The 15,938-nt window shown below is 38.0% G+C and overlaps 1 protein-coding gene across 4 annotated transcripts; it reads left to right on the plus strand.

The window, feature by feature from the left end:
* Nucleotides 1-3,841: 3,841 nt before the first annotated feature.
* znf513a (zinc finger protein 513a) lies at nucleotides 3,842-15,932 on the plus strand. 4 transcript variants are annotated; one of them, XM_074615177.1, is made up of 5 exons: nucleotides 3,842-4,077; nucleotides 6,263-6,399; nucleotides 8,788-8,922; nucleotides 12,828-13,586; nucleotides 13,751-15,932. In XM_074615177.1, the coding sequence occupies exons 2-5, from the start codon at nucleotides 6,360-6,362 to the stop codon at nucleotides 14,707-14,709; spliced, it is 1,893 nt and encodes a 630-aa protein (XP_074471278.1). In that variant the 5' UTR covers nucleotides 3,842-4,077; nucleotides 6,263-6,359; the 3' UTR covers nucleotides 14,710-15,932. The 4 variants fall into 4 exon arrangements, with proteins under 4 accessions (XP_074471278.1, XP_074471279.1, XP_074471280.1 ...); XM_074615178.1 differs by lacking the exon at nucleotides 3,842-4,077 and adding an exon at nucleotides 8,438-8,490 and having other exon boundaries at nucleotides 6,259-6,399; XM_074615179.1 differs by lacking the exon at nucleotides 3,842-4,077 and adding an exon at nucleotides 8,438-8,490 and having other exon boundaries at nucleotides 6,317-6,403.
* The last annotated feature ends 6 nt before the right edge of the window (nucleotides 15,933-15,938 follow it).

Genomic DNA, 15,938 nt, shown 5'->3' on the forward strand with positions numbered 1-15,938 from the left:
TTAGCCTAGTTTTAAGCCCAGTTAAAACTATAGGCCTATAGATGCACCCATCCAGAGTGCATCTTTGTCACTGAACAGTAAAGGGAGCTTATAATGCTTTGTATTGCCCCCTATAATGTACTGTATACAATTGTAAAATATTAGGGCTGTCAAAGTTAACGAGACAATAACGTGTTGATGCAAATTAGTTTTAACACCACTAATTTCTTTAACGCGTTAACGCAACTTGCGATTTTTAGGTTGTCTCCGTTATAAAGCTAGATCCTGGCATCACATGGAACTAGAAAACTAAGGAATTCTGATTGTTACCTACCACGTCATACTAGCTCGTTGCGAAGGAGGTTAAATAACGCTCCAAACTTACAGTACACTAAATTTTGGCGAGGATATCTGTCATGACCATTTTCAAAGGGGTCCCTTGTCCTCTGACCTCAATATATGTGAATGAAAATGGGTTCTCTGGGTAGGTCCCCTTTACAGACATGCATATTTTGTATGCTAAATGCAGTACCTGTTTCTGGACAATATGTGTCAATGTTTTGTGTTGTTAATTGATTTCCAATAATAAATATATTCATACATTTGCACAAAGCATATTTGCCCACTCACATGTTGATAAGGGTATTAAATACTTGACAAATCTCCCTTTAAGGTACATTTTGAACAGATGAATGATGACACAAATGTGTGATTGATTTGCGACTAATTCTGATTAACTATGGACAATCCTGCGATTAATTGCGATTAAATATTTAAAGCGAATGACAGCCCCATAAAATATATATAAATATAATTTACAAGCATAATATTTTAATTTATGGGACAATTAAGAGAATACAATTTATTTTATGCCATCTCTGGACAGACTAAAGTCTTCACAGAGTGCCTCTCCCTCATAAGGCCGTTTAATTATTTTGTAAAATGCAGATAATGACCTAAAATGTCACAAGACAGTAATTTGCATCATTGCCATCATATGCAAACATTACATCATATGTCATTTGCAAAAACATTTGCATCTTTTCACATATTGTATAGACCGTATGCTTGAGGCATTTTTTTTGCATTTCCTACAATGTTACATTGTACTACTGTACATTATATCTTCATCAGATTGGATTCTCTGTTGAGCTCTGAGCTTATAGTTTAAGCTTTAAATACATTAGTGGAAGTGAAGTAGTTTTTTTTTTGTATTTTTCCATGTAAATAAATACTGTGCTGTGGGTATGATCTCAGAGTAGACTGCTGTCTAATGTTTTTTGGAAACGGGTCTGCTGGAGTGATCAATTTCTCTTCCATCAGATGAATATTATTATTATTATTATTATATTTTTATAAAACTGACAAAATTATCTGTTTATATACCAGAGACACAGGCCCATAAGTGTGAAATAATCCAGTCAAGATGATCATAACATGGATATTTCAGCGACTACATATAAGAACTACAACTACAATGATTCAGTGGGGCAACCGGAAATGATTTCCGGAAACGGAAACACCCAACTGCCGGAAGAGAGATGGATACAATGGAATCAAGATATATCCCGCCATCTACAATAACACGTCCGGTATGCGTTCATTGCCTTCAAAATAAGAGCCACGAATTTAAACTATTTTAAAAAATAGGCCTCAAAATACTGTAATTTTGAAATCAATAGTCATACCAATTAAATTAAATGCAAAAGCATGACAAAATCAATGTCACTGGAAACAAAAGATATGCAAACAGAGTCCAATTATCTTCTACAAATACATAATATCACCCAATTATACAGTTTAAGGTTGGATTTGCATGTTTTTTCTTCTTACACGTGAACAGATTGAATTACACAATAACAATAAAGTAATGTTCTCAATGAGAATTAACTCTATTATATGTGCATGTTTTTTTTTTTAAACAATATCTTTATTGAATTTTACATATAGACATATATACATATATACACATACAGACAGACTAACAATATTAATAATTAAATTATACAATGAAATGTTTAGTCAGAATTTCAAAGAAAGAGAGACATTTCACTTTTCTAACAAAGAAAAACAAAGAAAATAAAAGACAAGATTAAAATAAATAAATAAATACCTCAAAGAAGAAGAACAAAAAAACAAACCAAAAAAACACACAACAACACACAACAATTTCAACAACAGCACTCAGCAACACACATCAGTTTCAATTTGACTGTGCCCCCTGACGTCCAAGAAATAATATGTGCATGTTGTGTGCTTAATTTAATCGTGGTGCACAAATATGGAACACCAAAATACACGTTATCAAGAGCTTGTTATCCTTAGAACATTTTAAAAGGAAATTATCATCACATTTAATTCATGATGTCTAATGATCTTTTGAGATGTTTAGATACATTTTCTTTTTTTTCTGTACTGCTTCTTTTGTATGTATTTCATTGTTTTTATTGGATTGTTTTCCACTGTTTGGTTAGGTTTTTCTGCACATTTTGTGTACTTCTTGTGGTTGTTTAACTTTTGTTGTATTTTTTAAATTATGTTAGTTTAGATCTTTCTTCCTTTTTTGTTATTGTTTTTTCTCCTGGGGTTGGGAGGAGGTCCTCTGTATAAGCCTGTGGCTTCTTGACCTCTCCTGACACATTTCTTGTTTGTTTTTTTCATTGACTGGATTTTGTGCAGTTTTATATATGTGCAAATAAATAAATACAAATTTAACTTTTACGTTACCAAATCAGTAGTCATACCAATTAAATTAAATGCAAAAGCATGACAAAATCAATTGTCACTGGAAATATAAAATATGCAAACAGAGTCCAATTATCTTGTACAAATCATAATATCACCTTATTATACAGTTTAAAGGGACTGTTTGTAACTTTTGACACGTATAAATCTACTGGGTCGGGATCCCATGCGCGCTCGCTCGCATATGCAGGACAGCGGGGCTGAAGCAGGAAAAGCCAACACTAGGATCAGCAGTGATTCATGAAGAGACCTTCGTCTGGTCGGCTAACATTACTGCCAAGCAGGTGAAATATAGAGTGATATTGTGGTTTTAGCTGACGTGTGTCGCCTCACTGTTTTGAGCAATGCTCGTTCATGTCTATTTAGAGCGAGCACAAGCGCGAGCCCGACGCTGACTTTCCTTGACTTAACGGCCACAGGTGTCGCTGGTAACAAGCATTTCTGAAAGTTACAAATAGTCCCTTTAAGTCCTATATAAATACTGTGAAAGTATCGAAACACTCAATCCACAGGGAAATACACACAGCCCGTATTCAGAAACTCTGCATTTGAAACAGGCTGTTTGGATTTCTGTCCATTTGTGATGTCACAAATGTACAATATTTTGACCATTACACAGTTTTAAACATAAACATTTAAATGTGTCCCAGTTTATTTCATGTTGCAGTGTATGTAAATAACAGCTGACAGGAAGTAAACATGAACCAAAGCTGTTGCCTAGCAACGCAATTTCGTTGAAATGTACTAAAATGGAGCGTTTCAGACACAGGGTGAATACAGGCATATTCAGGCAGACAGTATGGGGAAAATAAAGTTGTTTTTTTTAACATTACAGCATGTAAACATGTTCTAGTAGAAACACAAAATACAAGTATGAACCTGAAAATTAGCATAATATGGGACCTTTAAATTATCAACAAAAATCCTGCCATATTTGGGATGACTGGTACAAAAAATATATTAAAAAAAGGGGGATGGCATGTGTGTATATTTGGCTGAAAACATGTGAGAACCACTGTGTGTTTTTTTATTATGGGGAGTTACAAGTTACAAATAGTCCCTTTAATTTAACTTTTTTTAGGTTACATTTAGTGGAGACGTCGCTTTTATTCTGAAGGTTTCCCCGGACCGGAAGTGTGATTGTTGTTGCTGCTGCTTGGATCACAGAGGCGAATCAGAAAATCAATTAAGTTATGAAAAATACCATTAATTGCCTTTCTTTGTCACCGCAGCTCATGAAGAAATGGCGGATCTCCAGACGTCGTACATCTGAGGAGCAACACATCGCACCCAATGGCGTTATTTCCACCGATAAAGACCAGTTCAATCGACAGGAACATTCACGTTTTATAGGTGAGTTAGCTTCGGAGCTAACCAGTGGAGTTGACATTAGCTGCTCGGCTAATCTAGCTTGTAGGTTAATGTGTTAAGACACGGCTGACATCCACTGAAGATGGAGCTTGTCTGTCATTACTACGTGCAGATGAGGTTGTGTTTAACCACCTACCGTCAGTTTCCACCTAGATATGATGGGTATTTCTTGTTGTGCAGTTGCAACATCAAGCTAGCTGCATGCTACATGAAGATAGTTTCAGTTTAACATTAAAGCTGGACTCGCTTGATTGCTCTCTGTCTGTCTGTCTCTCTGTCTGTCTGTCTGTCTCTCTGTCTGTCTGTCTGCAGCACCAGAGAGCTGATGGGTGTTAGCCATTTTTGCTAAAGTAGCTCGACAGCTTACTTAAAGGTGGATTTTGTGATTTGCAGTGTAAAATACACCAAGTCCAGATAATGCACCCATCTGTGTGCTGTGATGTTAGTTTATTAACTACACTGTGTAATATCCTGGCTTCATTAGGACATAATAGATTTGAAAAATGATAGATACACTGCAGTAAAGACTGGCTTCATGTGTTCATAGCATTATAGTTTTATTTAAGTACAAGGCTTAACAGGAGCTAGAATATCTCCCTATGTTGGAGTAAAAAGGCTAAAGTAGCTGTTTAATAGTTTTTTATGTGCAGTATTTGTTTTAACACCATCACTGATTACTACATACTTGTCACTCTGTTGTTCAGCTCAAGAATAAGAAATACACCAAGTCCAGATAATACATCTGTGTCCTGTGATGTTAGTTTGTTAACTACACTGTGTAATATCCTGGCTTCATTAGGACATAATAGATTTGAAAATAAATGATAGATACACTGCAGTAAAGACTCTTGTTACTGAATTGGTGACTGGCTTCATAGCATTATAGTTAAATAGTAATAACATTAAATTAAAATAGTGTAAATACACCAAGTCCAGATAACACATCCATGTGTCCTGCGATGTTAGTTTGTTAACTACACTGTGTTTAATATATCCTGGCTTCATTAGGACATAATAGATTTGGAAAAAATTATAAATACACTGCAGTAAGACTCTTCTGGCTTAATGTGTTCATAGCATTATAGTTAGCAGTGTTATTTAAGCACAGGGCTTAACAGGAGCTAGAGAATCTACCTATGTTACAGTAAAATGGCTACGGTAGCTGTTTAATAGTCTTTTATGTACTGTGTATGTGCAGTATTTGTTTTGACACTTGTTTTGACTGATCACGACATACTTGTCACTCTGTTGTTCAAGCTCAAGAAGTGACTTGATCCTGTTCAATTACAACAAATAATAATAATAATAATACATTTATTTAATATAGCACTTCTCAAAACAGATGTAACAAAGTGCTTCACAAGACAATAAAATCAGATAAATAAAGTGAAAGATACGTTAACTGCTAAAACAGAACATAACAGAACATATCAATTATAATAATAATAGAAGTGGTAAAATGGTAGGACAAGTTGATAAAACAAATATACAGTATATATACATAAATGTGTATAAATGTACACATGCGTCCAGAAACAGATGTAGACATGCATATATTTATACCCTTCTACTTATAGGAATGCTATCCTAAAAAAATGTGTTTGCAAAAGTTTTTTGATAATGGTAAGCTATTGATAATGGTAAACTATTGATAATGGTAACTGAACTGCGATATTCTAATGTAGGTACATTTTGGAGCTGAAATCATTTGCTGATTAATTGGTTAGTTGATCAACAGAAAATAAATTATCCTTTAAATAATTCTTTTTAAGCAAAAATGGCACAAATTCATTGGTCCAAGCTTCTCAAATAATAGTATTTGCTTGTTTTCTTATTCTTTTGTGATAATTAATGTGTCCGTGGGTTTGAATTAAATCCAGTTTAGTAATAGCAATTGCACTCTTCAGTTACAGTTTTTTATCAGAGCTTTGAACTCTCCGAGGGAGACAAAATCATTTTTGCTGTAGTGTGTGCTGAAGGTTATTCCAAGACCTGTGGTTTTGGACTGTTGGTCAGACAAAACACACAATTTGAAGATGTTACCTTGGGCTTTAGGAAATTGTGGTGGTCTTTTTTTCTAATTTTACATTTTATAGACCAAACAATTAAAACTATTCATTTACGAAAATAATCACACACTAATTGATTTTTGTCTTGCAATCTATAGAAATACAGAAGAACATCTTCCAAACTGATGAGAATGAGTTGATGGTTGTGGAAGTCTGCAAGAAGACGTCGCAAAACAGAGAGAGGCTGTCTGGAAGATGCCAAGAAAAAAACAGCAGAATCCACAGCCAGTCAAGTGTAGGTATTCAGAGATCTTTTTTTTAACATTGAAAAGTTGATGATGTATAGCTGAGCTTCAGAAAATTGTCTCACATCTGTAGTAACTTGGGGCTTCACAGTTAGGTCTCAAATTAACTCCCTGTGAATATTGGCCTGGTCGTTTACAACGTGTCTCCTCTTGCTTTGCTCACATCTGGACACCAGGCGTTGCTGTTTGAAATGTTCTGCATACATTACAATGATTGTGGAATGTGCACACTGCAAGTTACTTCTAAAATGTATAAAGTTAGAACTTTACAGATGTAAAAAGAGATGTTTAGAGAGCAATTTTTTTACTTTTCTTCAATGTATTGCATTCTGTGATTTAGAATGAGATGACTGATCATGTTATTAATTAGCTGCTTTATATAGAGTTAAAGCTGTTACATGCTGCCGGAACTAATTTCTCAAACCATGCACCTTACAGCTAGATGTTAGTGTTGCCAATTAGCAGAAGGATAGTATTTGTTTAACCAACTTCTTCCGTCTCCCGACACTCTACAATACATGTAATCGTCACAACAACTTACAAAGCTGAAGACCACCGCTGTTTTGCATAAAAAAGGACAGATTTTGGCTGCAGTGGTGGTCAATAGGTCATGTCAAGATCATAAACTCTCAACTGGAAAATGCTTAGTTACTAATCGCTCATTATTCATCAGTATGTACTTAAAAACACCAAAAATAATGTTATTGACATGCATTAATAATACATCCAAGGGATTGCTTTACTGTGTCTTTTTTACACAAACATTCTCTTGCCCATCCTATCCTACTGTAGCAAGATTGTTTTTGTTTGCACCTATTTTAATACCCATCTAATATCTAATTTGATTTGATGTGGTTCTGTGAAAAAAGAGCAACATCCCACTTGATATATTATTGTCGTCATGTCAAACACTAAAAAGGACCAGTAGATGGCAGCATGATGCGGTTTTTCTCAAGGATTTGCTAAGACGTGTTGATGAGCAGGATGCCCTTGAATTGGCCCGCTGGTAGTTTTCTGAACAGTGACAGCTGTGTGATAGCTGTTTGGATTCCATCAAGCTTGAGAGACCGAGTTAGGAATTCAGGCATCATTAGCTGTGACTGCAGTAAAAAAGAGCTCCATCTGTCAACTGATAGCAGTTCATTTTTTGCTCATAAAAACGCTGTTTGTACACTGTAGGGAAGTTAATTAGACTTTCTTCCCAGATTATGTCTGACTTTTATATGTTAAACAAATAACATTTTAGTGGAATTTTTACAGACCAATTAGTGATGACCTGGCTAATTGCATTTCCATTTATCCAATATTTGTATGCTTGACTAACCTAAATTAATTAATGTATAATTGTGCACAATTTTACATTAGTGAGGTGGACTAATCAATTGCACATAATAGATGATATGCCTTGATAAAAGGTTGACAAAATATTTTGCTGTAAAATGACAAGAGAGATAAGAGGATGCGTTTTATTTTTGGCATAAATGGAAAATTAAGAGGATTTATTTTTTTTATTGCATAAAGCTTTCTTAAATCCTCAAAACATGTATTAGGGCTGGACGATATGGCCAAAACCTTCTGTCACGATACAGATAATTTCATATCTCAATAGTATATCACAATATAGCATGTTTTCTGGTAATCCAATAAATAAATACTAGTCTATATGAAATAACCACATGGTAAAGCCTATTTTGTATACTCCTGTGTGAATTAAATACTTGACAAATAAAAAGTACTTAGCATTTTCTCATTTTAAGAACTTGAGTGCAAAATTAACATGAAAGTTTTAAGTGAGATTATAGAGAGAAAAAAAAAACTATATATAGGCCTAGTCTGTATCATGATAGAAACGATATAGAAGAATATCTACGACAGACATTTTAATACTGTTTTGACGATATACATCGTCATATTGCCCAGCTCTAACATGTACACTGAAAAAGTAATATTCACTTGAAGGTTGAAGGTAAAGCAGCCTCGTTCAGCCGAGCTTCATTTTCATTAATCTGCAATAATGTCTGATTTTAGACTAAGACATCAAGATGCTGATTTCTATTCATAAGGAGACCATATCTACGAAGGTATATCAATATCATTTTTTGCTAACTTGACTATCATTGTAACTCAATATTTCCTTAGAGGCAATTAAACAGTTATTTGCCTACATGATTTCCAACGATTCTAATTGACACTGTGAAAATCCAGCAGCTTCAGGGTTGTGGAGTTTCTCTGAAATGTTACTTTCTGCTTTGTGTGTCGTTGCCTTGAGAGTTTGCCAATAACGGTGAAATATTCATGCAAATTGGTTAAAACTGACCCTTCGGGGAAACGTTAGTAGTCATTGAATGATGTTGATTTGCTTCTTTCCATGACTGTAGTGGATTCTGAAGATGGTGTAGCCATTGAAGCTCCTGGAAACCTCACGTTAGACACAGACTTCCTACTAGGACAAGACCTCGAGTTTGGTGATCCTGATCATGACAACAAGATTCTAGGCCTGGCAAAGTTCTCAGGTTTGTAAAGCATTTTTTAAAATAAAATAATTTAGCGTTTAAAGTTAAATAATTATAATTTAAAGTTATAATCCGTAAGATTTCAGTCCTGGTTGATTTTGGGCAACACCCGTGGTTGCCGTGGTAACAGCAAGTGCTTGAGCCGCTGCTTTGTCAGAATTACGACAGGAGAGCAACTGCTATATCTGTTTACAGCAAAGCCAAACAAACTCGTGTTTGTTCAAGACAAGAAAATGGCAAAATGATAAATGTGTTTTGTATGTGCATTTTTACCGATCGACTGGTCAGTGCTAACCTTGTGACAAAAAAACTTGCATTTCCTGTGGTTGCTTCACAATAAAAGCCATCACGCATTTCACACTGTAGTCAAGTCAGCCTCCACTTCGAAAAAAACACGGTCAAACTAGCCCTCCATGTTGTTTTGCGGTACGTGTATGTACTAGGCATTACGGTAATTAAGAGCGTGTCAGAACTGATTTCAAAATAAAAGCAACATCCAGTGAACATGATAGGCAATTTCACATTCATTCTATAAATCCGTCAGTCAATAATAAATAGAAATAAATAAATACATAATTATTAAATAAATAAAATGAAGGATAATAAAATAGAACTACCGCCTGCAAACTGTATTTCAGAGAAATATTGAGCCTTTGAAATTCCTTAGAGGGTTAGTCAAACCTAATAATAAAGAATACATTTCCAAAGACCAATCTGACTTCAAAATGACCGTACACCACCTCAGAGTGTCATTGAGAAACTTCCTGTTTCCAGAGACCAATTTCACTTCAAATCGCAGACCACCTCAGAGTGTCACTCAGACAATATTAGTCCATTCAGATGTGGAATTTCAAAATAAAGCCCTCTAAAATGTCTTATTAAAGCAATATTTATAACTCAGACTCAGTTTAATATTAAAGTACACATCCTGTTGCCACAGAGCAATTGCACTTCAAAATGACCGTACACCACCTCAGAGTGTCACTCAGACAATATTAGGCCATTCTGATGTGGAGTGATTCAGATTGTTATTAAAAGGAAACCTCCTGTTTCCAGACTAATTTCACTTCAAAATGATAGCAGACCACCTCACAGTGTCATTTAGACAATATCAGGGCCTTCTGATTTGAAATTTCAAAATTAAAGCCCTCTAAAATGTCATATGAGCCATGTTCCCTCTGAATTCAGATTAGAATTAAACAGAACATCCTGTTTCCACAGACCAATTTCACTTAAGAATGATATAGCAGACCACCTCAGAGTGTCACTCAGACAATATCAGGATATTCTGATATTGAGGGAACATCCAGTAGCTCATATGACATTTTCAGATTGTCTATGCTTGCTTGACTGCAGTCATTTCACCAGGTGAACACTTTTAATGTGAAGCAGCAGGAAATTTGCATTCGCAGTATACAGCTCTGATACAGTGAGGCCAATATCAGTTAAATGTAATCAGTTAAAATTACAAACAACGGTAACGCTGGATTATCTGTTGCATCATTTCGTGGTAATCTCTCGTGTGTAAATAGGCAATTTTAATCCAGCGCGGATGGTGGACTCCACTAAAAAAAAAAAAAGTACAAAATGCCGAACATGAATAGTATCAAAAACTGGGTTTGATTTCATTGAAATTTGAAGGATTGTGGCTTTAAAAGGTGGCGCGTGCTGTTTATGTCTACCTGTCAGCTTGTCTTTATACTGTTTCTGTCCATTCACTTGTTAGTAAGGCAAGTCTATCGACCACGTTTCTCTCTTTTAGTGTCTTACTGTTTGTCAGTTGTTGCATGTTCACCTTCCTGCTTGTGTTTGTAAGTGTTCTCTATTTAGTGTATTTCATAAACATCCCACGTATGGTAAATGTGTCTATTGATTATACCGTAAAGGGAATGGGTAGATCACACAGCCTGATCATTATAGTACATTTCAATGGACTCCACAGTTTGAAGCTACACTTTCCCGCTGAAAGGAACGATAGTATCGTTTTGTTTTGTATAGGCCGTCATTTTCACTTCCTGTCATTATTGCTATGAAAACATGTAGTGCATCTGACTGCGATGTAAATAATTGTAATCATTTTACCTCTATAAAGGAAGTCGTGGCTTCGTTTGAGAAGAAGCCGTAGCAGCACAAAGAGGACTGACTCGTAGGGTTTGTTTGTCAGGGACGAAGCGTAGCCCCCCTTCTGTGCGACAGCAAGACAAATGGAAACCACCAGCTCATATTTCCCAGCATGACTCGTTGTCAGAGAGAATGATCTGAAAAATGGAAAAGTAGAGAAAGGAGCTGAGATACCATTATTATATAAGGGTCATAAAAATAGGACCATTACCATCAAGGACACCATTATAAGAGGGCATTTATTCATCATCATCATCATCATCATCATCATCATCTGCTGCCTCTGCTCCCACCCCACTGCCATCATCGTTTCCCCCTCATCATCATCATCATCATCATCATCATCATCATCATCATCATCATCATCTTCTCCCCTCATCATCATCATCATTATCATCATCATCAGCAGCAGCAGCAGCCTCACCATTATAGTCATCATCATTATCATTAGGCTCAGTAATCATCCACGAGGGGTTTCCACGGGGCAGGATAAAAGGGCAGTCTCCACTCTCGCCTTCCTCACATCCTGCCTCGGCGTCTGTGGAGGAAGGTTGTTTTTTTTCTTCTGGCTTGTTCGCTTTCAGAGAGCACACACTGAAGAGAGGAAGAGCGCTGTGTCTTGACGTTGTGAAGCTTTTTCTTTCCTACCCTCTGTGGAAAAGGGTTTTGTTGTCTTTTTATCGCCTGAAAACCTCAGCTCAAAAGCAATTGACCTTGCAGGTAGCACTGTGAGTATGAAATGTTTCTCTAAAATTCACTTTTCTCACCTGCTGAGGAGAGATTGTGCACCCAAGTTACTCAATGTGATGGAAATGGAGGGGCATTTTCTGTAACAGTTCGGTGTCGCTCGTAGTTTTCTTTTTCTCCGGTTTTTAGTCTTTCAGTGAGATTTGTTAGAAGATACCGTTTGATTTGGCTTCAGTTCATTGTTATGGAAGCGAGAGTCTCAGTAAAACTCAGTAATATAAAAATGTGGTCTCACCATTCCTATTTTTATATTAACAGTGTTAACAGTATTGTTTTTTTAATGTCATTATAGCTATTATTTCATCTATTATTATTCTATTATGCCACATTTTCAGTGGTATAATCCACGCCCACTTGCCCCTCGGCCAATCACACGTCTCCAGCCTGTGAACTATGAAAATAGGAGCGATGGAATCCCATTTAAGTTTAATTTATCGGTTCAGTTGAATATTTTCTTGTATTTGTTCTTATGATTATTTCAAAATGTCTGATTTTAGTTTTTTTCAAAATTGGTCATTTGGGACTTCCGTAGATTTGTGCTCAACATCTGTTATAGTTGTGGTACTTGTTCTGTTCGATTTAAGTGAATAATTCAAATAGTCTTACAGTATATTAATAGAGATGTGTGTCTTGTGATTGTCTCTGATGTTGTTTGTTTGCCTGGCTGTGTTTGTTGTCTTCTCTCTGTATTTCTTCTGTTGTCTTCTCTCTGGATTTCTTCTGTTGTCTTCTCTCTGGATTTCTTCTGCTGTATTCAGGTCTGTCTTGCAATAGAAATCTTGATCTCAATGGCATTAGCCGATTAAATAAAGGCTATATATTATATACAGTATAATACAGAATAAGCCATCCCAGATAGAGAAACGACAGTTACAAATGTAAACCTTGGTGTGAAATGTTAAATTGAATAAATAGCAGTATAGAAATGTGTTTTTTCGAGGTCTGGAACAATATTTAAAGCGGGTTGAGAAGGTCTTTGTTCTGAAAACGTGTGCAGTGTTTAGAAACCTGTGTTCCTGTTTGTCGTCCCTGTTCAGAAGTAGCTGCTGAGATCGGTTTCTCTGTGTATCCTCTGGGTGATGAGGAGAGCCCTGCCTACAGCCAACTCAGCATGGAAAGTGAAACAGACAACTCGCACAGCACAACTGACAACGGGAGGGAAGACGAGGGCGGCTCAGCCCAGTCCGAGTCCAGTTTTCCTCCCTACCTGTCGTGCAGGGGCTGCGGACAGCTCCGCGATGAACCTCTCGGACCTGGCATAGACCTGGTTGGTCCGTACTGCCTTCGGTGCTGCAAAGCCTCCAGGGACGCCAAAAGCACAGACTTTTGTTCAGCTTTTGGGAACATCGGCGGGATTCGCCCGGGCTCCCATTTGCAGCTCGACGCTGAAGAGATGGACGACAAAGCAATGTCAGCCGAGGACAAATTGTCCAAACTGCATTCTTGCCACCTCTGTGGCTTCTCCTCGCGTTACGCCAACCACGTGAAGCGTCACATGAAGACTCACAACGGGGAGAAGCCCTTTAACTGCCCTTTGTGTACGTACGCCTCGGCCCAGCTGGTGAACCTGCAGAGACACTTGCGCATTCACACGGGGGAAAAACCGTACAAATGTGACATCTGCAGTTTTGCCTGTAGTTCCCTTGGCAACCTAAAGAGGCATCAGCGCATGCATGTGCCTTCTGCAGGGGCGGGACAGGACCCCATGCCACGACCTGCCAGTGGCCAAAACAGCCTGAAGAGGCATGTGACTGGGCAAAGACCCAATGAAGAAGTGTCTGGTCCTTCAGCCAAGGGTATGTATCCTTTCCTTTATTAATTATGTCATCATCTCCTTAACTACTTTTTTTCCTTCTTTTTTTGTGTGACTCATGATACACAATCTTGAAACACGATGCACTCTTTTGATAGCTTTGATCAGTCATTTAATAAACAATAACTCACTCGTGTTTTTGTGAAGTTTCAGAAGTTGCGAGGCCAACTTCAAACCAGAGTCTGGGAGCCCAGAACAATGACTACCTATCAGCCTTTGATGGCTTAAAGGGGGCTTCAACTCCACCCGTACCTGCCTCTAACCCAGCTCCTGGCCACCAACCTCCACCCCAGCTGGACAACACAGGCAGCGGTGGCAGCAGAGCGACCAGAGGGGGCGTAGCAGACGGCGCCGCCGCCCTCCCCACGTCACTTTTCCCTTATACTTGCCGGTTGTGTGGCATCGTCCTGGAGGACGAGGACGGCACCTCGGCCCAGATTTGTGCCAAGTGTACCCTTGAAATGCTGACTAAAGACTCCTCGTCTCCCAGCAGCCCTGGCGAGCGCAGCGACAAGGTGTACACCTGCGCCGCCTGCCCGTTCCTCACACACTACCCGAACCACTTGGCACGCCACATGAAAACTCACAGCGGCGAGAAACCCTACAAGTGCCCACAGTGCGACTACGCCTCAGCGCACTTCGACAACCTCAAGCGCCACCACAGAGTGCACACGGGCGAGAAACCTTACAAGTGCCATTTGTGCGATTACGCCTGCGGGAACCTGGCCAACCTGAAGCGCCACCAGCGGGTGCACTCGGGCGCGAAGCCCTTCCAGTGCGCCGTGTGCAGTTACAGCTGCAACCAGAGCATGAACCTGAAGCGGCACATGCTCCGGCATACGGGAGAGAAGCCGTACAAGTGTCAGGAGTGCGGCTACACCACCGGCCACTGGGACAATTACAAGAGGCATCAGAAGAAACACGGCCTGGCCACAGACGGCTGGGTCAAAGTTCCAATGACTGGCAACGGTGAAGAAGCAGAAGTGAGGAAAGGGATGGGAGCTGGCGGTCCAGCTCACAGAAAAGAGACGGGGGTTGATATGCAGTATATGCCTCGGGAGGGAGGTCAGACAATACACTCGTGCTACAAACTTGAGATTGTATAGAATATAACTCAGCAAAACTAAGCTACCAGCAACTTGTTTTTTTTCACAGAGCCTTTTTATTGTTTTAGTGTGTGTCAGTCTTTTAGTGTTTGGTCAGATGTCTTCAGAGGCTGCTAATTGTTTATTTGTAGAATATCGCACAATTATGAAACAATATTTTCATCCCTTTTTTGTATTGTGTCGAGACAAATGGGCTTTCTCTACTGCGGAAGCCCTTTGACGGTCTTATTCTGTACGTTACACCACACTAGGCTAATTCTACCATTTCCCTTAGGGTTGGGCGATACGGAGAAAATCAAATATCACAATATTTTTGATCAAATACCTCGATATTGCGACGATATTGTAGGATTGACTATCGGTGCTTCCACAAAATATTTACACAATGAGATGTTTGATAAATAATCATCAGTAATGTGGATATAATGACTAAAGGCAAATAAGAGAACAGCTAGAACAGTCCGGTAAGTTAAGAAAATTACAACACTTTACTGTAATGCAGCTTTTAAAACCATGAAAAGACAACACTTATGCCATGTTACGATATCCAAAATCTAAGGGGATATCTAGTCTCCTATCACGATATCGATATAATATCGATATATATCGCCCAGCCCTAATTTTCCCTCTCGTATTACAACACACATCTGGTTCTTCATTCGAGGACACTACCAAATGCTCCTATTACATGTGCACATTTTTGCCTGAACTGTTGAGCAGCACTGTGTAGTTTTATGTTTTTTTTAAATAAGGGACAATTGCTATTTTTATCAAAGTTGTTAGTATCACAATTTTAGGTTAAACCTTTTTGTTTTGTACCAAAAATCTAATGAAATAACTTGAATGTTACTGATAGATGACCACATTTACCTTCGCTTTGCTTCATGAGGTTATTTTAACTACACAGTGCAGCTTTTAAGTAAAGTTGGATCCTCGTAAGGGCCAATACTGTGCTTAAATTGTTTGCATTGGGGGCACAAGCTCTGGTAATGGCATGCCTTCAGATTATTTTTTCTTCTGTATGTGCTACTAGCAAAGTGCTATTTAATAAGACTGGACGTGTTTTACCCCTTGATAAACTATATTGATTAATTAGGTTGCGCTAACCTAACTAAATAATCTCCTGTGTCATGAACTGCATTGTCATCTTTGCCAAACCCCCTCAGGATTATATTTGTGATTTGGAAGACAAAATGTCAAAACAAATATATATTTCTGGTTATTTTAAC

This window comes from Sebastes fasciatus, chromosome 18 (assembly GCF_043250625.1).
Source record: "Sebastes fasciatus isolate fSebFas1 chromosome 18, fSebFas1.pri, whole genome shotgun sequence".
Classification (NCBI taxonomy): Eukaryota; Metazoa; Chordata; class Actinopteri; order Perciformes; family Sebastidae; genus Sebastes; species Sebastes fasciatus.

Bases quoted from the DNA above. Each gene is read 5' to 3' on its own strand.
- znf513a (XM_074615177.1), top strand. From the start codon at position 6,360: ATGCCAAGAAAAAAACAGCAGAATCCACAGCCAGTCAAGT. The intron at 8,923-12,827 runs GTTTGTAAAGCA...GTCCCTGTTCAG, and splicing joins AGGCCTGGCAAAGTTCTCAG to AAGTAGCTGCTGAGATCGGT. The intron at 13,587-13,750 runs GTATGTATCCTT...GTTTTTGTGAAG, and splicing joins GTCTGGTCCTTCAGCCAAGG to TTTCAGAAGTTGCGAGGCCA.